This window comes from Anolis carolinensis, unplaced genomic scaffold (genome assembly GCF_035594765.1).
Source record: "Anolis carolinensis isolate JA03-04 unplaced genomic scaffold, rAnoCar3.1.pri scaffold_10, whole genome shotgun sequence".
Taxonomy (NCBI): Eukaryota; Metazoa; Chordata; class Lepidosauria; order Squamata; family Dactyloidae; genus Anolis; species Anolis carolinensis.
Window position 1 is genome coordinate 5,624,774 of NW_026943821.1, and position 25,839 is coordinate 5,650,612.

The following is a 25,839-nucleotide window of genomic DNA, read 5'->3' on the forward strand; positions in this document are numbered from 1 at the left end:
AGATCAGTGATGGAAATTTTGCAGCTTTCTATATGTTGAGTTGCAACTTCCTGCAGTCCTAAGTAACCTAGCTGCTGGGAGTTGTCGTCTAGACAAATATATAATTCTCAGTTTTACCAAGCACATTTATCTGGGGATTAGTCCTACTGAAACCAATGGGACTTATTTTTGAGCACACCTCTATAAGATTGCACACTTACTTAGAAGTAGCCTTATTCAACACACTGGAAATAACTTTTGAGTAGGGATGCAAAGCACTGAACTATCAAGAGTAGAATTGAAAGATATTATGGTTGGTTGAGAATATGGGTAGCATCTTCCCCCAAAAATTCATTTATTTGCTAGCCTGTTAAAAGCCAGGATTTCAATAATTTTATCTAAGTAAACTATGCAACCTGGAGAATGATTTGGAGAGAAATGAGATGCTTGAGCATAATAGCCACACTTGTCAAAGGGCAAGGCGAGCAAACAGTCGCCAAGGGCCGCCCCACAAGTATCACAGTGCAGTAGTCCAGCTTTGGTGCTGATTCTTTGGAGACCACTTTCTTCTTCTCCGCCAGGTGTCCAAGGCAGCGGCTGATCTCTTGGCATATTGCGAAACCCACAGCAAGGAAGACCCCCTGGTGACCCCCGTCCCGTCTTCGGAGAACCCGTTTCGGGAGAAGCGGCTCTTTTGTATCGTGTTGTGAGCCCAAATATCAGGGAGGAAGGCTTCCAAAATCTGTCCTTGGATGAAGCATAAAGTGGAGAAGAACCCCTGGAATGAAATAGGGGGGGGGGGAGTATATGTATGTATGCATGTTTGTTTGTTTGTGTATTCTTTGCAAGCCCTGTCTGTTGTTATGCAAGATCTATATTAGTATTTTAGGGCATTTTAGCCTGCAAGGGTGTGCATATCCTTTCTCTCATCTTGTCCGTCTTGCGATTCCCATCCATTTATGAAAACTAGAAGATGCACAATTATTGTACAGAACATACAATCTCAGATGTCGAAATAAATAAGTTACCAGACTTGGCCCATCTATATATATAAAAGAGGGATGGAATCCTGGCGACCGCCAAAACAACAAAACTAAACACCTCACAACCTTGAAAATTGACAACACAACCCATCATCCACTCCTCTAGGTTGATACAACAAAAAGAAAAGAAAAATAAAGTCCTAATTAGAGGGAGAGGAATAATTGTTTTTATCCAATTGTTGCCAGTTAAAAGGCTAAGCTCTGCCCACTTGGTCTCCTAGCAACCCACTCACCCAGGGGACAGACAGAGTTAGGCCTCACTTAGGCCTCTTCCACACTGCCTATAAAATACAAATTATCAGATTTTAACTGGATTAGATGGCAGTGTAGACTCAAGGCCCTTCCACACAGCTAAATAACCCATTTATAATCTTATATTATCTGCTTTAACTGGATTATCTGGACTCTACACCTTTACCCTTTACCTTAACTACCACCAATTCCTCAATACTTTATTTCCCATACCACCATACTTCGCCACAGCAACGCGTGGCCGGACACAGCTAATATATATATATATATATATATATATATATATATATATATATATGTGTGTGTGTGTGATGGAATCCTGGCACCGAGCAAAACAACAAAACTAAACACCCCCCAACCTCGAAATTTCACAACACAATCCATCATCCACGCCTCGAGGTTGAAACCACAAAATATCATGTCACGGACCTCCACAGGGCCTAAAAAAACCCCAAAAACCGGAGCTATTCAGTGCAATTCCAATGGGCCACAGCAACGCGTGGCAGGGCACAGCTAGTCTATATATATAAAAGGGTAATGAAATTTTGGCCTAGGACAAAACAACAAAACTACACATCCCAGAAACACTAAACTTGGCAGCACAACCCCTCATCCATGCCTCTACGTTCATACAACAAAAAGAAAAGAAAAATAAAGTCCTAATTAGAGGGAGAGGAATAATTGTTTTTATCCAATTGCTGCCAGTTAGAAGGCTAAGCTCCACCAATTTGGTCTGCTGTCAGTTAGAAGGCTAAGCTCCACCCACTTGGTCTCCTAGCAACCCACTCAGCCCAGGGCCACTTCAATTAGGCCTGTTCCACACTGCCTATAAAATACAGATTATCTGATTTCAACTGGATTATATGGCAGTGTAGACTCAAGATGAGCACCAACCCCAAGAGTCAGACACGACTGGACTTAATGTCAGGGGAAAACCTTTACCTTAACTACCACCAATTCCTCAGTACTTTATTTCCCATACCACCATACTTCGCCACAGCAACGCGTGGCCGGGCACAGCTAGTATATATATATACAAATCCTTTAAAATGAATATATATATATTCATTTTAAAGGATTTGATGTGAACTCGGGTGCTAAACTGGGTCAGCCCTGGTTAGTCCTTGAATGGGAGACCGCCAACAAATCTCAGGTGCGGAAGGCTATATTTCAGGGAAAAGCAACAAGTAAAACCAACTCTGAGCATCGCTTAACTAATCCCACCCCTGCTTTGCATTCACCTCTTTGTGACTCCGGAGAGGATCGGATTATATTTCTCTTTCCCAACAACGAGCAAATAACAGCCTGCTGAAATTAGCCTATGATTTGTTCTGCAAGATCCAATTAACCAGATGCTAATTTGACATTTTTTTCCTTGATCATCAAACCAGTAATTTAATTGCTGGCTCCGTCTGGGTCTTTAACCGAAATCATCATCTTTGAGAGAGACACAAACAGGAGTTTGAAACCACTTGCATTGCGATGGCTTCATCCTATGGAATAATGGGAGTTGTAGTGTTACAAGATCTTTATCCCCTGTCAAATGGTCCCCTTGTCAAATGGCAACTCTAAGGATCCCATAGCATCGAGCAAAAACAGTCTAAGAGTGGTGTCAAACTGTGTTAATTCTATAAAGTAGATACATAACACCGTTGTAGCCAGACTTTGGGGGTTTTGCCCAAAAATGGTAGCCAGTTTTGTTTGTTATTGTTAGTTTTACCTCAGTTGCTTGGCTGCAATATTTTGGGGCTATAAAAGTTTCCAAAAACTTTCTGAAAACTTTCCAAAAAGTTCCTGAAAACTTTCTGCAAGGTTTCTCAAAGCTTTTTTTGAAAAGTTTCCAAAATGTTTTCAAAAAGTTACCAAAATTTTTCCAAAAGCTTCCTGAACACTTTCTGCAGTTTCTAAAAAAAACTTTCTGAAATGTTTCCAAAATGTTTCCAAAGGTTTTCAAAAAGTATACAAAAAGTTTCCATAAAGTTCCTGAAAAGTTTCTTAAAACTTTCTGAAAAGTTTCTAAAAAACTTTCTGAAAAGTTTCTTAAAAAACTGCATATGGAGTGTATATTATCATTTATTGTATTGTTCAATGTGTTTTGATTTGTTGTTGTATTTATATTCTGTTATATTGTATTGTTCTGGGCATGGCCCCATGTAAGCCGCCCTGAGTCCCCGTTGGGGAGATGGTGGCGGGGTATAAATAAAGTTTATTATTATTATTATTATTATTATTTCCAAAATGTTTCCAAAAAGTTTCCAAAAAGTATCCGAAAAGTTTCAATAAAGTTCCTGAAAAGTTTCTTAAAACTTTCTGAAAAGGTTCTAAAAAAAACTTTCTGAAAAGTTTCCAAAAAGTATCCAAAAAGTTTCCATAAAGTTCCTGAAAGATTTCTTAAAACTTTATGAAAAGTTTCCGAAAACTTTCCAAAAAGTTTCCAAAGTGAGGAAAAGTGTCCCAGCCTGGCTCTCCCACGCTCTTCTGTCTGGTTCACGTCACCCTGAAATCCAAGATTAATTTTGCGAGAGAAATGATGCCAGCGGATGTCTCCGAATCCAAATTTAAGGTCTCTCTTTGGTCCTGCATCCTCCGATGTCAAGCAACACATCATTCTTCAGATGGAAGAGATATCATGAAGAGGTGAATTGGACCACAGCTTGGGAAATATTATATGCTGTACATTTTGCAATGCACTTTGGAGATGGAGTCTAGACGAAACCGGCAGCCAATTCCTCAGAAACGCTCTCTCCTCCTCGGCAGCATCAAGAGGGGCAGGAGGTCAGCCGGTAACAAGGGGAAGAAAATCATTAATATTTGCAGGATGGTGAGCAAGTTGGGAAAGAATGTGCATGAATCATCCAAGCAGATGGAAGCCATTCGCTAAAAGGGGAAAATGTCCTCTTCTGCCGCTTTGGTTTACAAACCGGCAGAGCTCAGAGAAACTTCTCCTAGTTCCCATAATTCCCAAGCAAGGCTCCTGGGAATTGCAGCCCAAAGGCCATAAAATATGGGAAAGATCCTTTTTTGTGACATTAGGCCCAGCTTTTAGGGTTTGCCAAAAGTCATAATATTATTATTTCATTATGACACAGCAAACAAGATAGTGAATAATGCACAATATCTATAATAATGCAGAACAAAATGTATGTGTATATATACACTTAAAAACTCCCATAAATTATAATACAAATCAGAATTCTACAACTCTATATTAGAGTACTTCTCATCAAAAAAATAGCTTGGCTCTGTTTGTAGTTTTGGATTTTTAAACTACAAACACTATTTCCTCAGGGGCTAAATGATAGAATCGAATACACCTGTTTTCTGTAATATGTACCTTACTTAAGAGGCATCCTGGAAATCTTTCATTTGCTCGTTATAGAACTCCACTTCAAACAGAGCCAGTGTTACTGATAAGAATGTGAGTAGAGAAGTGTTTTTTTTTTACTGTATTCCTTTTTTAAAAAAAACCTTTCCTTAGCAATGTTAATATGGGAGTTTCATATATCTATTGTGTATGTTATTTTTACTCCTTTATTTAGCATACTGAGTACAACTTGATTAAAACACAACACCCGAGGAAGTGATAACGAAACAAGGGGAACAACCCGGGAGACCTTGTTGTGTGTGTATCATTTCTTGGCATTGCAATTCAAACGAAGAATTCCTTTGAACGTGTACCATTTCTTGGCATTGCAAAAAATGAAGAATTCCTTTGAACATAAAAACTATTATTTTGGAGACTGAAAATCTTTACTTCAACTGACAATGGCCTAAGATTCCACGCAACTCCAGGAACAATATGGACTTGGTTGTCTCTTTATGTCCTTCAATAGTATACTGTGTTAAGATTATGACATGGAAACTGTACCATTGTTGATGATATTTTGAAAGCTATTTTTTTTGATGAGAAGTACTCTAATATAGAGTTGTAGAATCCTGATTTGTATTATAATTTGTGGGAGTTTTTAACAGCAAACAAGATAGACATGCTGGATTTCGTATCACAAAATCACAAGTCAAACACTTCCCAAGTGTCTAGGACTCTGTGATGTATTTTCGGATGATGCGTGCAGATCCCAGCAGGGTGGCCTTTTGCAGTTGGCAGATCGTAGTTTTGTCAATGTCTAATGCTGGCTGAGATCTGTTGGCATGGCACCCATTAGACACACGACATATACAGACAAACACATATAGACAGACACAGAGGCAATTTAACGTTCCAGCTTCTGGCTTCATGAAGGTATGCTCAATTCTAGCCACAGGGGGAGCTACTGCTTCACTGTCTACTTGTGATACCGAGTCCTTGATGGAATACTTCCTCATTCCTCATTCTTCCGCATGCCGCTGGAGATTTTATGGCGTTGTAAATGACAGTAGAGTTCAGGTTATCTGACATAAATGGGCAGGCGGAATGTCGGATAACCGGAACCTTCGGATAATAGGGAAGCCCTATTATCCCTCCCAGCAAGCCAATTGTTTGCCCAGTTTAGGGAAGCCCTGTGCTTGCCGAAGGGAAGAGTCTTGTCCCTCCGGCAAGCACGTTGGATAATACGGTAGATTAGATAAATTGAAGTCGGATAACCGGAACTCTACTGTAGTTAAATTAGTCTCCCCGCATAAGCGGTACCTAATTCCTACTTGACAGATGCAACTGTCTTTCGGCTGCATTGGTCAACAATTAATGGTCAGGAGCTTACCCTGACCCAGGCTGGCTTCAAATTCATGACCTCTTGGTCAGTGGTGATTTATTGCAGCTGGCTACTAACCAGCTGTGCCACATAATAATAATAATAATAATAATAATAATAATAATAATAATAATAATAATAATAATAATGGCATTTAAAATGAGTCCCGACTGCATTTATTCTCCAGTGCAGATGCACCCAGAGAAGGGTTTGGATCTTGGGAAACTGCAACTCCCAAGATTTTCTGATTTCTTGAATTCTGATTCATGACTGACCCAAGATTTAGGAAATCGTCACATTTCATTTCTAGGAATTAATTTTCTGCAATATTGTTTTTCGAACTCTGGTGTTTTCCCCCATTTCAAAATATAGAAGAAACGGGGTTTGATGCCTTCCTTCTTTCTTTCTTTCTTTCTTTCTTTCTTTCTTTCTTTCTTTCTTTCTTTCTTTCTTTCTTTCTTTCTTTCTTTCTTTCGCCTCCGTAAACAGGTCCTTTGGGGCTGCTATGCTTTGAAATGACATAACTTCTGGCCACACTCATGCCCAAAATTCCTTTTAAAAGTTCTGGATTTATGAGCTTGACTCCATTTCCCAAAGGGTTTCGACGTTCATTGTCCGCATCCCGTAGCTGTCGTCCAGTTTCATTTCTGGAAATATAGCATCCAGCGTTCGGTCAAGATAGCAAAAAGCATTCATAGATAAAAAATAAAGGCCAAAGCTAAATGAGACTTTAGCCATTTGTTTTTGCTGGAGCTCGTCTCTTTTTCCTCCTTTTGCATTTTGAACTCCGTTTGTATCAATCAATGTAACTGAGGACAGAGGAGGAGAGAGAAACCGGGTCATTTTAAACGCAGATTGAAAAGTGGGATGGAAGAGGATTAATTGGAACTATTTATGCCAAACTGCCATTATGTGAGTCTACACTGACCATACAATGCAGTTTTTAACTGCATTATATGGCAGTGTAGACGAAGCCTGTGATGGGTGAAAGGTGTGTGTTTTGAGTGACAAGACTGAACAACATACAACAACATATTAGTCATTCACTTCATTTATGATATTCCCTTATTTTAAAGTCTCTTTAAGAGTGATATATTTACTTATTTTATTTACAGTATTTATATTACGCCCTTCCTACACCGAAGGGGACTCAGGGTGGATCACAATGTACATATACATGGCAAACATTCAATGCCATTAGACATACAACATACAGAACAGAGACACAGAGGCAATTTAACATTTTCCAGCTTCCGGCTTCATGAGGGTATGCTTGATTCCGGTTATAGGGGGCGCTGCTGCTGCATCATCCACTGTGACACCGAGTCCTTGATGGAGGACTTCCTCATTCTTCTGCATGCACGCTGCTGGACATTTTTATGGTGACATAAATTAGTTAAATTAGCCTTCCCTCATAAAGCGGTCCCTACGTTTTCCTACTTGACAGATGCAACTGTCTTTTGGGTTACTTAGGGAAACAACCAGCTAGGCTATTTAATGGTCGGGCACTCAATCCGACCAGGGCTGGTTTTGAACTCATGACCTCTCGGTCAGTAGTGATTTATTGCAGCTGGCTACTAACCAGCTGGTGATTGATGGTGATGATAATTGTGATTATGGATATGTGTCCACAGGCAGGCATCCCAGGGTTCTCCATTGCTGTGGAATTTGCATGACCCCGCCCACTGCCCTTTCCTTTCCAATCTCTCTACATAACAAAGAGCAGAACTGAGCTGCAACTAAACTTACTGGAGGAATTTAGGGATTGACTCCACATGGTGGAAGTTGTAGTTCACCCTGCATCAAGTCAGAGCCCTGTGACTCCTACCGGGGAATATACAGGAGTTGTAGTTCACCTACACACAGAATGCTATGAACAAAAACAATGATGGCTCTCGGCCAAACTTGCCATGCAGACCCAATATGCCCAGAGTTGACTACTGGTGGGTTTGGAGGGGAACTGGACTGGAAGTTAAGGAGTAGTAGGTACTGGGATTTATAGTTCATCTGCAATGAATGAGCATCACACTTGGCACACTGAGCCCCCATAACCAATACAACATATTGGACAAGTTTGGGAAAAGGGAGTTATAGTTCACCTGCAGCCAGATAAACACTGACCCCACCGACAATGCATTAGGACCACACTTCACACAGAGAAGCCTCATGACCTACTGAACATACTGCAGGTATTTGTGGGAATGGGCCTTGATTTTGGGAGATGTAGTTCACCTCCATCCAAAGACCACTGAATTCAGCCAATGACGAATCTAGACCAAACTTGGCACACAGACTGAATATTGCCTGCTGTGGATACTGATAGATATTTCGGGGCAATTGCCTCGGGAATCTGGAAATTGCAGTAGTTCACCCCCATCCAGAGAATACTACTGTACTGTACCCCCATCCATTTACTGTAAGCCGCTTTGAGTCTCCTCGGAGAGAAAGGCGGGGTAAAAGTAATGTAAATAAATAAATAAATAAATAAATAATACACTACACCTGGTACACACGCCCAAAATGGCCAACTTAGAATACTGGCAGGGTTTGGGGAGGATTGAGCCACGATTCTCGGAATTGTAGTTCACCCACTCCAAACAGAATACATAACATTGAAAGACAAATAATACCATTCTCAAATGACCCAGGCACCGCCGGGTCCCCAAGCTAGTAAACTATAAAATAGAAGCGACCAATAAAAAGACAAATGGGGGGAAAGTGGTGCAGTCATGTAATCCCAAATTCAGCCAGAAGAGGTCAGTAGAGCATAGAAACAAAGTGCCTTTCCAAAGCAAGGCTATTGATGTGGCATGTAATCCTTCAATCAGACCATAATGGAAACTGCAGAAGCTCCATATTGCCAGGAAGAAAAAAAACATGTTGTCGAACTGTACATCTCTGCCACCCTGTGCCGTGTGTTTGGGTCCGGAGCCATGGAGAGCTGTCTAAGCATTGCGAGGGAGAAGGACTGCAGGCCCCGCAGCCATCCCACAAGCACTGGCTTCCCTTCCCATAATAAGCCGATCCTTTCCTAATATGTTAAGAGACGGATAAGGCAGATTGGACAGACTCCAGGTAATAATGGGCAGGCTGTGCTGAATGGAGGTGCCAACTCAGGTCGCTTCTACATTGCCATATAATCCAGATTATCAAAGCAAGTTGATGATCAAGTTCCATCTTGTCTCTTTGCATCAGCTGACGGCTCCTCCCCCCATAACATGCTATTCTATATATATATAAAAAATCTATATATATAAAAGGGTAATGAAATTTCGGCCTAGGACAAAACAACAAAACTACACATCCCAGAAACACCAAACTTGGCAGCACAACCCCTCATCCATGCCTCTACGTTCATACAACAAAAAGAAAAGAAAAATAAAGTCCTAATTAGAGGGAGAGGGAGAATTGTTTTTATCCAATTGCTGCCAGTGAGAAGGCTAAGCTCCGCCTACTTGGTCTCCTAGCAACCCACGCAGCCCAGGGGACAGGCAGAGTTAGGTCTCACTTAGGCCTCTTCCACACTGCCTATAAAATACAGATTATCAGATTTGAACTGGATTATATGGCAGTGTAGACTCAAGGCCCTTCCACACAGCTATATAACCCATTTATAATCTTACATTATCTGCTTTGAACTAGATTATCTGGACTCCACACTGCCATATAATTCACTTCAGTGTGCATTTTATAGAGCTGTGAAGAAGGGGCCTCATATAATTCAGTTCTAAGCAGATAATATAAGATTATAACTATAATATGTAATAATTACTGTGATATAATAATACAGAACAATATAATCTCTAAAATCAGGACAGTAAATAAAGAGCAACACTCTGAAAGCATAAGCCACAGCAACGCGTGGCCGGGCAAAGCTAGTTTAATATATAATAATTATAAGATATTGTATATACATATAATATTCATAATATTATATTGTAATATGATATAATACTAATAATACAATATAATAATATTAATTATATATTATATTTTACATGTAATGTTCCTAATAATATCGCCATATATTGATATAGTACAATATAGTAATTTATTGCCAGTATTGTACTATGCTAATAATATAATATTGTATGTAAATTTAATTTGTAAGCCGCTCTGAGTCCCCTTCGGGGTGAGAAGGGCGGCATATAAATGTAGCAAATAAATAAATAAATAAATAATCCACATTACAGTAGAGTCTCACTTATCCAACATTCGCTTCTCCAACGTTCTGGATTATCCAACGCAGTCTGCCTCCTGCTTGGATCTACAGCTGTTTCTCTAGGCAGCAAGGACTGAACTTTTGATGGATTTAATTTCCAACAATGTTGTTACTGTAAATTCATTTATTTGTAGTCAATTTGTGAGTAGCCAGTGTTTTGTAGTCAATGCTTTCAATACATTGCAATGTTTTGGTGCTAAATTCGCAAATACAGTAAATTACTACATAACGTTACCATGTATTGAACTGCTTATTATTATTATTATTATTATTATTATTATTATTATTATTACCCAAGTGTTCAAGGAAGGAAAGGCGGCATCTTGCATTAAAACGACAAACGGCTTCCAGAAAGGGATTATAAAGGCGTTGAATAATTAATATGCCCCACTAAGACAAAATGCTCAGCAGGAATCTAAATGCCTTTGAAAGGGCAAAGCAATTAAGCTGCAGTTTATCTCAATTAGCATTTGCCCACCTGATGCTTTGTCCAAGGAATCCTTGACCAAGATTTAGGTCCATGATATAGAACCTATGACACGCAACAACCCAAAGAATTACCGTCCGGTCAGCCTCACATCGATACCAGGCAAGATTCTGGAAAAGATCATTAAGAAAGTGGTCTGCAAACACTTAGAAACAAATCCGGTCATTGCTAATAGTCAACACAGATTTATCAAAAACAGATCATGCCAGACTAATCTGATCTCTTTTTTCGATAGAGTGACAAGCTGGGTAGATGCAGGGAACGCTGTGGATGTAGCGTATCTGGATTTTAGTAAGGCCTTCGACAAAGTCCCCCATGACCTTCTGGCAAACAAGTTAGTCAAATGTGGGCTAGACAAAACTATGGTTAGATGGATCTGTAATTGGCTAAGCAAATGAACCCAAAGGGTGCTCACCAATGCGTTGTCTTCATCTTGGAAAGAAGTGACAAGTGAACAAGACAATTTAAAAACATGTCAATTAGAATAAAAGAAAATTATTACAAACTAATTTGGAAGTGGTATTTAACACCAAGAAGGTTAAATATTATGAATAAGAATAATAATGAAAAATGCTGGCGAGGGTGCCAGGAAATTGGAACCTACATGCATATGTGGTGGGATTGTAAACATGTAAAGGGTTTTTGGGAATTGGTCATAAGGGAAATAGAAAATATTATGAATATAAAAATTAGAAGGAATCCAGTGGAAATATAACTTTTAATTAAAAAAGAGGATGAGAAAGATAAGAGGGAAAAAATTTAATAGCTATGCTATTAACAGCAGCTAGATTACTAATTGCAAAATATTGGAAAGGAGAAATGAAAATACAAATTAATGAATGGTATAAAGAAGTTTGACGAATGGCACTGAATGACAAGCTAACATCAAATTTAAAAGTAAAGAAGGGATTATGGGGGGGGGAAATGATTTTGAAAGTATTTGGAGAAAATTTCTAGAAAAATTATTGGAAAAAGAAGATGGGAATTTACCTCTAAATGAAGAATTGAACTTTTGGTGGGACTACAGAAGAAGAGATGGCTCTGGGGAAGGGGAGCACAGGGGCGAATGTAAATAAAAGAGGAGGATTATTAAATGAAAAAAAAGAAGAAGTGACAAGTGGAGTGCCATCCACAGGGCTCCGTCCTGGGCCCGGTTCTGTTCAACATCTTGATTAACGACTTAGACGAAGGGTTAGAAGGCACGATCATCAAGTTTGCAGACGACACCAAACTAGGAGGGATAGCCAACACTCCAGAAGACAGGAGCAGAATTCAAAACGATCTTGACAGACTAGAGAGATGGGCCGAAACTAACAAAATGAAGTTCAACAGGGACAAATGCAAGATACTTCATTTCGGCAGAAAAAATGGAAATCAAAGATACAGAATGGGGGACGATGCCTGGCTTGACAGCAGTGTGTGCGAAAAAGACCTTGGAGTCCTCGTGGGGAACAAGTTAAACATGAGCCAACAATGTGATGCGGCAGCTAAAAAAGCCAATGGGATTCTGGCCTGCATCAATAGGGGAATAGCGTCTAGATCCAGGGAAGTCCTGCTCCCCCTCTTTCTATTCTGCCTTGGTCAGACCACACCTGGAATCACACTGCGTCCAATTTTGGGCACCACAGTTGAAGGGAGATGTTGACAAGCTGGAAAACGTCCAGAGGAGGGCAACTAAAATGATCACAGGTCTGGAGAACAAGCCCTATGAGGAGCGGCTTAAAGAACTGGGCATGTTTAGCCTGCAGAAGAGAAGGCTGAGAGGAGACATGATAGCCATGTACAAATACGTGAAGTCATAGGGAGGAGGGAGGGAGCTTGTTTTCTGCTGCCCTGCAGACTAGTACACAATATACGGTAATAGAGTAAAATAATAAACGTAACAATACCAATAATAATAGAGAAAAATAATAAATATACCATATATACTTGAGTATAAGCCGACCTGAATATAAGCCCACCAGGACCCTCACCCGAGTATAAGCCAAGGAGGTTTTTTTTAGTCCTAACAAAGGGCTGAAAAACTAGGCTTATATTCGAGTATATACAGTATATATGGTATATTTAATATTTTTCTCTATTATTATTGATATTGTTACATTTGTTATTTTACTCTATTAATTATTATTATTTATTATTTTACTCTGTTATTGTTGTTACTTTTACATTTATTTTATTCTATTTTTATTATTATTAATACATTTATTATTTTACTCTATTTATTATTACATTTATTATTTTACTCTATTATTGTTGTTTCTTTTACATTTATTTTACTCTATTTTTATTATTATTAATACATTTATTATTTTACTCTATTTATTATTACATTCATTATTTTACTCTGTTATTGTTGTTACTTTTACATTTATTTTACTCTATTTTTATTATTATTAATACATTTATTATTTTACTCTATTTATTATACTCGGGTATATACAGTACATCTTTATGTACATCTACACTATAGAATATCCATCACCATGATAAAGGAAATAAGAAGAAAACAGAAAGAACTTCTGCCAGTTGTGGAAACTATTGTCCCTTGTGGCCGACAGGAACGGACTTAAAGAGGGAGCAAGGATTCACGACCGATTACCTGTGAAGAACCTTTGCACAGTGATGGTAATTTCCAGGCCTTGTTGAGATCCCGTGCCAAAATAGGAGACATGAATCTCCAAAGTTATCTTGCGAAGGGGGGAGGTATTTCAACCCCTTCCGAATGGCTACGGGTCCAACAACATGCATGGTGCCAACAAGTTACAACATGCATGATGGCAAAATGCCCCTCTGCCTTGTATTCTAAAATTGGGGTCCATTCTTCAAGTTGTCCAGGAGAGGGTGCAATATGTCCCCTTCCTATGCAATTGATCAAACCTGCCAGCTGCCTGTTCTATTTTTCACATCTGTATTTTCGCATAGAATCATAGAATCATAGAATAGTAGAGTTGGGAGAGACTTCATAGGCCATCCAGTCCAACCCCCTGCCAAGAAGCAGGAAATTGCATTCAAAGCACCCCGAGAGATGGCCATCCAGCCTCTGCTTAAAAGCCTCCAAAGAAGGAGCCTCCACCACAGTCCAGGGCAGAGAGTTCCACTGCTGAACAGTTCTCACAGTGAGGAAGTTCTTCCTGATGTTCAGGTGGAATCTCCTTCCTTTCCTGTAGTTTGAAGCCATTGTTCCGTGTCCTAGTCTGCAGGGCAGCAGAAAACAAGCTTGCTCCCTCCTCCCTATGACTTCCCCTCACATATTTGTACATGGCTGTCATGTCTTCTCAGCCTTCTCTTATGCAGGCTAAACATGCCCAGTTCTTTAAGCCGCTCCTCATAGGGCTTGTTCTCCAGACCCTTAATCATTTTTGTCGCCCTCCTCTGGACGCTTTCCAGCTTGTCAACATCTCCCTTCAACTGTGGTGCCCAACATTGGACCCAGTGTGATTCCAGGTAAAGTGGTCTGACCAAGGCAGAATAGAGGGGAGCATAACTTCCCTGGATCTAGACGCTATTCCCCTATTGATGAGGCCAGAATCCCATTGGCTTTTTTAGCAGCCGCATCACATTGTTGGCTCATGTTTAACTTGTTGTCCACGAGGACTCCAAGGTCTTTTTCGCACTCACTGCTGTCAAGGCAGGCGTCCCCCATTCTGTATCTTTGATTTGCATTTTTTCTGCCGAAGTGAAGAATCTTGCATTTGTCCCTGTTGAACTTCATTTTGTTAGTTTTGGCCCATCTCTCTAGTCTGTCAAGATCGTTTTGAATTCTGCTCCTGTCTTCTGGAGTGTTGGCTATCCCTCCCAGTTTGGGGTCGTCTGCAAACTTGACGATCGTGCCTTCTAACCCTTCGTCTAAGTCGTTAATAAAGATGTTGAACAGAACCGGGCCCAGGACGGAGCCTTGCGGATGGCACTCCACTTATGACTTCTTTCCATGATGAAGACGACGCATTGGTGAGAATCACCCTTTGGGTTTGTTCGCTTAGCCAATTACAGATCCATCTAACCATAGTTTTGTCTAGCCCACATTTTACTAGTTTGTTTGCCAGAAGGTCGTGGGGGACTTTGTCGAAGGCCTTCCTGAAATCCAGGTACGCTACATCCACGGCATTCCCTGTATCGACCCAACTCGTAACTCTATCGAAAAAAGAGATCAGATTAGTCTGGCATGACTTGTTTTTGGTAAATCCGTGTTGACTATTAGCAATGACCGCATTTGTTTCTAAGTGTTCGCAGACCACTTCCTTAATGATCTTTTCCAGAATCTTGCCTGGTATTGACGTGAGGCTGACCGGACGGTAATTGTTTGGGTCGTTCTTTTTTCCCTTCGGGACTACATTCGCCCTCCTCCAATCTTCCGGGACTTCTCCTGTTCTCCAAGAACTCTCAAAGATGATTGCCAGTGGTTCTGAAATAACCTCAGCTAGTTCCTTCATACATTCATGTCTGCTACCCTTTGAATTTCTGGAAACGGGGCAAAATTCTACAGTTGACGCTAATAATGGCACTTCTTTCCAAGATGGAGAAGACGAATCGGTGAGCACCCTTTGGGTTCGTTTGCTTAGGTGGATCTTCACTTTATTTCTTAATTAGTTGCTCTCCACCAGAGTGCTCTGAGCGACTTACAATTTAAAATATCATTCCACAATATAAAAAACATTCAACATAACAAAATTTAACAGTGACTATTTGGCAAATTAGATCTGATTTACTTAAATGCACAGCCAAACAGCCAAGTCTTGAGCGCTTTTACAAAAGGTCGCAACTCCGACATTGCTCTAACATATGGAGGCAATGAGTTCCACAGAATTGGAGCATCGGTCGAAAAGGCTCTCCGCCTTGTAGCTTCCAGGTGTACCTCCCTAGGGCCCAGTATGTATAGGAGGTTTTCCTGGGAGGATCAAGGTGACCACTGATGGAAAAAAGGAATTAGGCAGTCCCTAAGCCATAGTGGTCCTTGGCTATTTCGAGCTCTAAATGTCAGGATCAGTATCTTGCAAGAGGTCCGATGTTCTATTGGTAGCCAATGCAGTTGTTTCAGAATCGGTGTAATATGGGATCTTATAGATCAGGGGTCCTCAAACTTTTTAAGCAGAGGGCCGGTCCACAATCCTTCAGCCGAATTATCATTTGAAAAAAAAAATACAAACAAATTCCTATGCATACTGCACATGTCTTCTTTGTAGTGCAACAACAACAACAACAACAACAACAACGAAAGAACAATACAATATTTAAAAATGAAAACAATTTTAACCAACAGAAACCTATCAGGATTTCAATGGAAAGTGTGGGCCTGCTACTGGCCAATGAGATAGTCAAGTTAATTAGGATTGTTGTTGTTGTTGTGTGCCTTTAAGTCATGTCAGACTTTGGGCAAGCCTAAGTCTAAAATTAATTATTTATTTACTGCATTTATTTACTACATTTATATCCCACCCTTCTTACCCCGAAGGGGACTCAGAGCAGCTGTATGTACATACAATATATTATATTTTTAGCATAACACAATATTAGCATTATATATTACTATATTGAACTATACCACTATACTATTATATATTACTAGCTGTGCCCGGCCACGCGTTGCTGTGGCGAAGTATGGTGGTATGGGAAATAAAGTATTGAGGAATTGGTGGTAGTTAAGTTAAAGGGTAAAGGTTTTCCCCTGATATTAAGTCCATTATAAATGGGTTATATAGCTGTGTGGAAGGGCCTTGAGTTTACATTGCCATATAATCCAGTTAAAATCAGATAATCTGTATCTTATAGGCAGTGTGGAAGAGGCCTAAGTGAGGCCTAACTCTGCCTGTCCCCTGGGCTGAGTGGGTTGCTAGGAGACCAAGTGGGCGGAGCCTAGCCTTCTGACCGCAATGGGATAAAAACAATTATTCCTCTCCCTCTAATTAGGACTTTATTTTTCTTTTCGTTTTGTTGTATGAACGTAGAGGCATGGACGAGGGGTTGTGCTGCCAAGTTTAGTGTTTCTGGGATGTATAGTTTTGTTGTTTTGCCCTAGGCCGAAATTTCATTACCCTTTTATATATATAGATGTAATATATAACATATAATTAATATTATTATATGGTATTACTATTAGTATTATATTGTGTAACATAAGATTATTATCAATATTATATGTATCTACAATATATTATATTATTAAAACTGATATAAAATATTATATTATAAAACTGAAGGTGGGGGCCAGGTAAATAACCTTGGAGGGCCGCATCCGGCCCCTGGGCCTTAGTTTGGGAACCCTTGGTGTAGATCAGGGGTCCCCAAACTAAGGCCCGGGGGCCGGATGCGGCCCTCCAAGGTCATTTACCTGGCCCCCGCCCTCAGTTTTATAATATATTTTTATATCATTTTAAATAATATAATATATTATATATACATATAATATTGATAAAATATTATAATGTTATACAATATAATATTAATAATACCATATAATAATATTAATTATATGATGTATATTACATATAATATTACAGTATAGTGGTATAGTTCAATATAGTAATATATAATGCCAATATTGTGCTATGCTACTAATATAATATATTGTATGTACATACAGCTGCTCTGAGTCCCCTTTGGGGTGAGAAGGGCGGGATATAAATGTAATAAATAAATGTAGTAAATGAATAAATAAATAATTTTAGACTTAGGCTCGCCCAAAGTCTGAAATGACTTGAAGGCACACAACAACAACAATCCTAATTAACTTGACTATCTCATTGGCCAGAAGCAGGTCCACACTTCCCATTGAAATCCTGATAGGTTTATGTTGGTTACAATTGTTTTCATTTTTAAATATTGTATTGTTCTTTCATTGTTGTTGTTGTTTTGCACTACAAATAAGACATGTGCAGTGTGCATAGGAATTTGTTCGGGTTTTTTTTTCAAATGATAATTCGGCCCCACCACAGTCTGAAGGATTGTGGACCGGCCCTCTGCTTTAAAAGTTTGGGGACCCGTGGTGTAGATGAACCCAAAGTCAGTTTTGTGTTGTTGCCTGTCATTACTCTCTTAGAGGCACAACCTTTGGCCCTCTTACTCATCCAGCGCTACCTTTCCCGAGGCTGAGCATGAGCCAAAGAAGGGTTTGAGGAACTGCTGAAGGGAGAGTTGTGTGATGGATTACAACATCAACCGCAGCATGATGCGCCTTGTGTGCATTGGGACTGGTGAGCATCGGAGAGGTTGTGTCTGCGTCAGGAGTGAGTCAGAGCATGGGAAAGTTGGACTGCAGTGCCCAGAATCCCCCCTCAAACCGATGCTCCTTGGTCCTGCTTCCTTGTCTGGCCTGCAAGTATTTTGGGAGAGTGAGAAAAGGAAAGAGCGTGGGAGTCTTTCTGGGAGGAAGAAAGGGGGAAAAAAGGGAACAGCAGCATTGACATCTGTGAGGCTGGCTCTCGATGGGTGCATGTGCCAAGTCCCACCCCTGGCCTGGCCCATCGTCCTTTGTACCCGCCTCTTGGAGTTGAAAAGGGCTGCCTGGGTGCTCCTGACAGCTCATACGCTCAGCCTCGCAGAAGGAGAACGAAGCAGCCGGCGGCAGAAGGAAAGACAGGACAAGACAGGTCTCCCTTTGGCTGGAGGTGGTGGCAACGCCTGGAACTCCTGGCCACAAACTGACAGGCGTCCAGGCCAAGTCACTGGCGTTGGGAGAACAAGCCCAGAAGGTCTTTGCATCTCCATTAACTGGATCAACTCCTTGCCAAGTTCCATTTGTAACTTCTAAGTTGCCAGTCCTCAGTGTTGTTCGTTAGATCTTCCTGAGCTGCTCCCAGGCCTCTCCATTGTCCAGCCTTGCTCTCTCTTTTGCTGAACTTGGCAACTTTTGGAAAGTTGGAAAGAGCTGGAAGAAGAAACCCAAAGGCCTTGGCTTCTTTATCCTATTATCCCAGTTGGAGCGCCTCCTTTCCAAGCTGAGATTTTAAATTCTGAGTTGCTAGTCCTCAGTGTTGTTGGCACCTGGACACCTTCTTCCTTGGAAGATACTCAAGGTTAGAAGGACTTGACTTCTTTATCCTATTATCCCAGTTGGAATGACTCCATGACTTTTAATGCTAAGTCGCTAGTCCTCAGTCTTGTTCTTTAGGTGCCTGGACAGTGGACACCTTCTTTCTTGGAAGAAGAAGCCCAAAGGTCTTTGGCTTGCCATCCTGATTGTTTTTCTGATCGGAAACTTTTAAAATGCTAAGTTGCTAGTCCTCAGTCTTGTTCTTTAGGTGCCTGGACCCTTTCTTCCTTGGTAGAAGTGCAAAAGTGAGAAGCTATTTGGCTTGCCATCCTATCCCAGCTGGATTGATTCCTTTCTGAGCTGAATTTTTTAAAATTCTAAGTTGCTAGTCCTCAGTGTTGTTCTTAAAATTCTAAGTTGCTAGTCCTCAGTGTTGTTCTTCCTGAGCTGAATTTTTTAAAATTCTAGGTTGCTAGTCCTCAGTGTTGTTCTTCCTGAGCTGAATTTTTAAAAATTCTAAGTTGCTAGTCCTCAGTGTTGTTCTTCCTGAGCTGAATTTTTTAAAATTCTAGGTTGCTAGTCCTCAGTGTTGTTCTTCCTGAGCTGAATTTTTTAAAATTCTAGGTTGCTAGTCCTCAGTGTTGTTCTTCCTGAGCTGAATTTTTTAAAATTCTAGGTTGCTAGTCCTCAGTGTTGTTCTTTCTGAGCTGAATTTTTTAAAATTCTAGGTTGCTAGTCCTCAGTGTTGTTCTTTCTGAGCTGAATTTTTTAAAATTCTAAGTTGCTAGTCCTCAGTGTTGTTCTTTCTGAGCTGAATTTTTTAAAATTCTAAGTTGCTAGTCCTCAGTGTTGTTCTTAAAATTCTAAGTTGCTAGTCCTCAGTGTTGTTCTTCCTGAGCTGAATTTTTAAAAATTCTAGGTTGCTAGTCCTCAGTGTTGTTCTTCCTGAGCTGAATTTTTTAAAATTCTAGGTTGCTAGTCCTCAGTGTTGTTCTTCCTGAGCTGAATTTTTTAAAATTCTAGGTTGCTAGTCCTCAGTGTTGTTCTTTCTGAGCTGAATTTTTTTAAAAAATTCTAAGTTGCTAGTCCTCAGTGTTGTTCTTTCTGAGCTGAATTTTTTAAAATTCTAAGTTGCTAGTCCTCAGTGTTGTTCTTTCTGAGCTGAATTTTTTAAAATTCTAAGTTGCTAGTCCTCAGTGTTGTTCTTTCTGAGCTGAATTTTTTAAAATTCTAAGTTGCTAGTCCTCAGTGTTGCTCTTTTGTGGCCCGGACCCCTCCTTCTTTGGAAGAAGAAGCACAAAGGTCAGCACAAAGGACTGGCAACTTCGCATCACAAATGTAATTTGGCCAGGAGTTGCCACCCTATCCCAGCTGGATTGATTTCTTTCCATGTTGAGATTTTTGGTTCTAAGTCTCTAGTCCTCAGTGACCTTCCTGAGCTGCTTCCAGGCCTCTCTGTTGTGCCATCAAGAAGCAGAGGAGAACCTGACTCCCAGCCCTTCTTTCTTGCCACCTCTTTGCTATCAGCTGTCCGAGGACCGAAGCTTCAACCCCGTGACCCTCCTCGGGTGCCCCCCTTTGTGCCAATGCACCCCTTGGGCCCCGGTGCGGCCCTCATGGCATTGCCTGCCTTGTCCTCTCTGCCCAAGGACTGCAGCAACATGACCCAGCTGCACAAGGACGGCAACCCCGCGCTGAGCGCGTTTATGTTTGCGGCCGGCGTGGTGGGCAACGTGGCCGCCTTGGCCATCCTGGGCATCCACCGCAAGGAGCTGCGCACCAAGACCTCCTCCTTCTGCATCCTGGTGACCGGCTTGGCCGTCACCGACCTGCTGGGCACGTGCATCGTCAGCCCCATCGTCTTTGTCGCCTACTCCCGCAACGCCACCTTGGTGGGCATGGAGGGCCACGGCTGGCTGTGCAACCTCTTTGCCTTCTCCATGATGTACTTCAGCCAGGCGGCCATGCTCATCCTATGCGCCATGGCCGTGGAGCGCTGCCTGGCCCTCAGCTACCCCTACTTCTACTCCCAGCACAACATCCGGCGCTGGATGAAGCTCTCGCTGCCGGCCATCTACGCCTTCAGCGCCTTCTTCTGCAGCCTGCCTTTCCTAGGAGTCGGGAAGTACAAGCAGTATTGCCCGGGGACGTGGTGCTTCGTCCAAATGGATGCGGACAAGGCCACGGGTCAGGATGCCGCCTTCTCGCTCTCCTATGCCACGCTGATGGCCATCCTCATCTTGGCCATTTTCCTCTGCAACGCCTTGGTCATCACCAGCCTCTGCCAGATGTACCGCAAGCAGAAGGCCCGCCGGCGTGGCTCTGTCAACGTGGCCCAACGCCGGCGCAAGAGCTGGTTCAGCCGCGGGGAGGAGGAGGTGGACCACCTCATCTTGCTGGCGCTCATGACCATCATCTTCGTCATCTGCTCCTTGCCGCTCACGGTGAGTCCTGTGCAATGCAGTAGCACTCCCCTCCGAAAACCTATTACAGGCCGTTCCTGAGTTACTGTATATACTCGAGTATAAGCCTAGTTTTTCAGCCTTCTTTTTAAGACTGAAAAAACCCCCCTCAGTTTATACTCGGGTGAGGGTCCTGGTTGGTTTATATTTGGGTCAGCTTATACTCGAGAATATATGGTACATTTATTATTTTTCTCTATTATCATTGGTATTATTTCATTTATTATTTTTCTCTATTATTGTTACTACTATTACATTTATTTTACTCTATTTTTATTATGGGGGCCATAATAAATATAAGCCAACCAGGACCCTCACCCGAGTATAAGCCGAGGGGAGCTTTTTCAGTCTTAAAAAGAGGGCTGAAAAGCGAGGCTTATACTCGAGTGTATATAGTACACTATAGTGCGATTTCCTGCTTCTTGGCAGGGGGTTGGACTGGATGGCCCATGAGGTCTCTTCCAACTCTACTATTCTATGATTCTATGATTCTATGATTCTAATACATCATTAAAATACAATCTCAAATAATACATAAATCAATGGCAAGATACACCCTTCAAATGAACTAGCTCTTGGATAGATAAAAACCAAGTAACATTCAGTATTATTAAAACTTGAGCAAGAAACACTGGATATTTACAACCCACTATGATTACGTAAAAGCATCCCCAGAACAGTCAAATGCAGTATCAGGGATTAGACTTGCCCGGATTTTCAATGCTGCCAATGCAAAAAAGAGACACCTTGTGCATCCACTGGATTAATGTCTGCCAAGAGGTAGCAAACCTTGGGTAAGACAGGAAGAAATCTCTCCCTCGGTGAAGGTTTAGCACCAATTCTTCTTTCCCAATTTTCCAAAATCCAATTCTCACAATGAAAGAAAGTTAAGTGAAATATTCTCAACAGGGGCCCAGACAGTAAAGGAAATAACACAAGGTTGTTGACCCTTCCCTATGCTATCCAAAGCATATGTATATATATATATGTGTGTGTGTATCATTTATTATTTATTTACTAGCGACATTTACCGTATATACTCGAGTATAAGCCGACCCGAATATAAGCCGAGGCACCTAATTTTACCACAAAAAAACTGGGATAACTTATTGACCTGAGTATAAGCTAAGGGTGGGAAATGAAGCAGCTACTGGTAAATTTCAAAATAAAAATAGATACCAATAAAATTACATTCATTGAGGCATCAGTAGGTTAAATAATGTATATATATGGATATAGATATACAGGTACATGGATCTATTGTATATAGGATTTGCAAAGACCTGCAAGCATATGAGGGGAAAATTCATATAGAAAATTAATGTATATAGATAGAGATAGATAGATAGATAGATAGATAGATAGATAGATAGATAGATAGACAGTAGAGTCTCACTTATCCATCATTCACTTATCCAACGTTCTGGATTATCCAATACATTTTTGTAGACAATGTTTTCAATAAATCGTGATATTTTGGTGCTAAATTCGTAAATACAATATTTACTACGTAGCATTACTGCATATTGAACTATCTTTTCTGTCAAATTTGTTGTATAACATGATGTTTTGGTGCTTAATTTGCAAAATCATAACCTAATTTGATGTCTAATACGCTTCTCCTTAATCTCTCCTTATTATCCAACATATTCGCTTATCCAATGTTCTGCTGTCCTGTTTATGTTGGATAAGTGAAACTGTATATAAGTACATAGGGATTGCAAATGCATGCAGGGGGTTAATGCCTATATATATGTAGGAGAGTTTAACAAATATTTCAGGAGAAAATGCTTTTATAAGATTGATTGATGGCTATATATATTTCTTCTTTCTGACTTGCAAGGGCCTTTTTTCCCTTTTCAAAACATTCCCTTGGTTAAGAGTGATGGAGGCTTTGGAAAACAAACTGATAAGGGAGAGTAGGAGAGAAATATATCATATTGCAAGCAATATTGCCCAGCCTTGGCCTTGACCCCATTATAAGCCAAGGGAGGCTTTTTCAGCTAAAAAAAAAAAGGCTGAAAACTCAGCTTATCTTTGAGTATATACTGTATATCTCGCCCTTCTCTCCCCCGAAGGGGACTCAGGGCGGCTTACAAGTTATATGTACATACAGTATATTATATTATTAGTATAGCACAATATAAGCATTATATCTATATATATAAAAGAGTGATGGAATCCTGGTGACCGCCAAAACAACAAAACTAAACACCCCACAACCTCGAAAATTGACAACACAACCCATCATCCACTCCTCTAGGTTGATACAACAAAAAGAAAAGAACAATAAAGTCCTAATTAGAGGGAGAGGAATAATTGTTTTTATCCAATTGCTGCCAGTTAGAAGACTAAGCTCCGCCCACTTGGTCTCCTAGCAACCCATTCATCCAGGGGACAGGTAGAGTTAGGCCTCACTTAGGCCTCTTCCACACTGCCTATAAAATACAAATTATCAGATTTTAACTGGATTAGATGGCAGTGTAGACAGAAGGCCCTTCCACACAGCTATATAACCCATTTATAATCTTATATTATCTGCTTTAACTGGATTATCTGGACTCCACACCTTTACCCTTTACCATAACTACCACCAATTCCTCAATACTTTATTTCCCATACCACCATATTTCGCCACAGCAACGCGTGGCAGGGCACAGCTAGTATTACTATATTGTACTATAACACTATATTGCAATATTATGTGTAATATTACATGTAATATAAATATACAATTATAATAGTGTATTATTCTTATTGTTATATTTTATTACATTATAATATTACTATCAATATTATATGTACATACAGTATATTATATTATTAGTTTAGCACAATATAAGCATTATATATTACTATATTGTACTATATAACTATGCTGCAATATTATTAGTAATATTACATGGAATATAAATATACCATTATAATAGTGTATTATTCTTATTATATTTTATTACATTATAATATTACTATCAATATGATATGTACATATAGTATATTATATTATTAGTATAGCACAATATAAGCATTATATACATTACTAGCTGTGCCCGGCCACGCGTTGCTGTGGCGAATTATGGTGGCATATATTATAGTAGAATCTCATTTATCCAACATTTGCTTATCCAATGCTCTGGATTATCCAACGCAGTCTGCCTTTTAGGAGTAAATGTTTTGTAGTCAATGTTTTAAATTCATTGTGATATTTTGGTGGTAAATTTGTAATACAGTAATTACTACATAGTATTACTGTGCATGGAACTACTTTTTCTGTCAAATTTGTTGTATAACATGATTACAACATGATTTGTTGTATAACATTAATTTGTATAATGATTACCGAATTTGATGTTTAGTTGGCTTTTCCTGAATCCCTTCTTATTATCCAACATACCCACATCCCACGTTCTACTGGCCTGTTTATGTTAGATAAGTGAGACTACTGTATATTTACAATCTTATATTATCTGCTTAGAACTGGATTATATGAGGCCCCTTGTACACAGCTGTATAAAATGCACACTGAAGTGGATTATATGGCAGTGTGGAGTCAAGATAATCCAGTGCAAAGCAGATAATATAAGATTATAAATGGGTTATATGACTGTGTGGAAGGGCCTTGTGGAATGGGCATCTGTCGGGAGGGATCGGATTGTGTCTTGCCTAGCAGACTGGGGTTGAACTGGATGACCTTTGGGGTCCTTTCCAACACTAGTATTCTATGACTCAACAGAGGCTGAATGGCCATCTGTCGGGAAGGATCGGAGTGTGTCTTTCTGTCAACTGAAGGTTGGACTGGATGGATGTTGAGATCTCTTCCAACACTAGTATTCTATTATTCAACAGAGGCCTAATGGGCATCTGTTGGGAGGGATTGGAGTGTGTCTTTCTGTCAACTGAAGGTTGGACTGGATGGCCTTTGGGGTCCTTTCCAACTCCAGGATTCTGATGAACCTGATCAATTCCTAATTTCCATCCTCTCCTTCCTTCCTGTCTCTCTCCCAGTCCATTGACTCTCTAAGTGCTTTGCAATGGCTCTGGTTTCTCCGGTGTGTGTGTGTGTGTCTTGGCGCATGGGAGAGGTGTGAATCATCCGGCGCACGGGCCCCACCTTTTCTCTCTTGGTCTTTGCGTGGGCGGAAAAAGGTGAAGCCATGAGTGTGACAACTCACACTTTCTGGAGGCTGGGCATCCTCTCACCCGAGTCTGGTTTCTAGGCCTGGGGAGAAGGAGCCAAATGCATCACTTCCGCTCCCAGCACGATGAGGCAAGCCAGGGTGCCATCTAGATCAGGCCTCCAGGTGTTTTGGACTTCAAAAATAAAGTTTCTGGAGGGTTAGAAGTATATTCAAAGTAAGTGCCGCACAATCAAACACTTTCAAACTAAGAACAGGACATTTCAATTTTCTTACATAGTGTGATTCAGTGGAGTCTGGATGGCCATCTGTCAGGAGGGCTTTGATTGTGTCGTCCTGCATGACAGAATGGGGCTGGACTGGATGGCCTTTGGGGTTTCCTCCAATTGTAGGATAGGATAGATAGATGGGTAGATGGATAGATGGATAGATAGATAGATAGATAAGGATATGATATAGAGATATATAAATAGAAGGTTGGACTGGTTAGCCCTTGGGGTCTCTCCCAACTATAGTAGAGCCTCACTTATCCAAGCCTCGCTTATCCAACATTCTGGATTATCCAATGCATTTTTGTAGTCAATGTTTTAAATATATCGTGATA

General features: G+C 40.5%; 2 protein-coding genes across 3 annotated transcripts in view; both read left to right on the plus strand.

Annotated features, from left to right (window-relative positions):
- The window catches only part of gng8 (G protein subunit gamma 8), a 31,651-nt gene extending 28,156 nt beyond the window's left edge, over window positions 1–3,495 (plus strand). For both annotated transcript variants that reach the window (XM_016997747.2, XM_003228046.4), the window contains exon 3: window positions 561–3,495. In XM_016997747.2, coding sequence (XP_016853236.2) covers window positions 561–689 — 129 coding nt within the window. In that variant the 3' untranslated portion in view covers window positions 690–3,495. The remainder of the gene's footprint in view (window positions 1–560) is intronic.
- A 13,645-nt stretch (window positions 3,496–17,140) lies between these two features.
- Window positions 17,141–25,839, plus strand: part of ptgir (prostaglandin I2 receptor) — a 46,058-nt gene continuing 37,359 nt past the window's right edge. Inside the window, exon 1 of the mRNA XM_062962662.1 lies at window positions 17,141–21,081. Coding sequence (XP_062818732.1) covers window positions 20,224–21,081 — 858 coding nt within the window. The 5' untranslated portion in view covers window positions 17,141–20,223. The remainder of the gene's footprint in view (window positions 21,082–25,839) is intronic.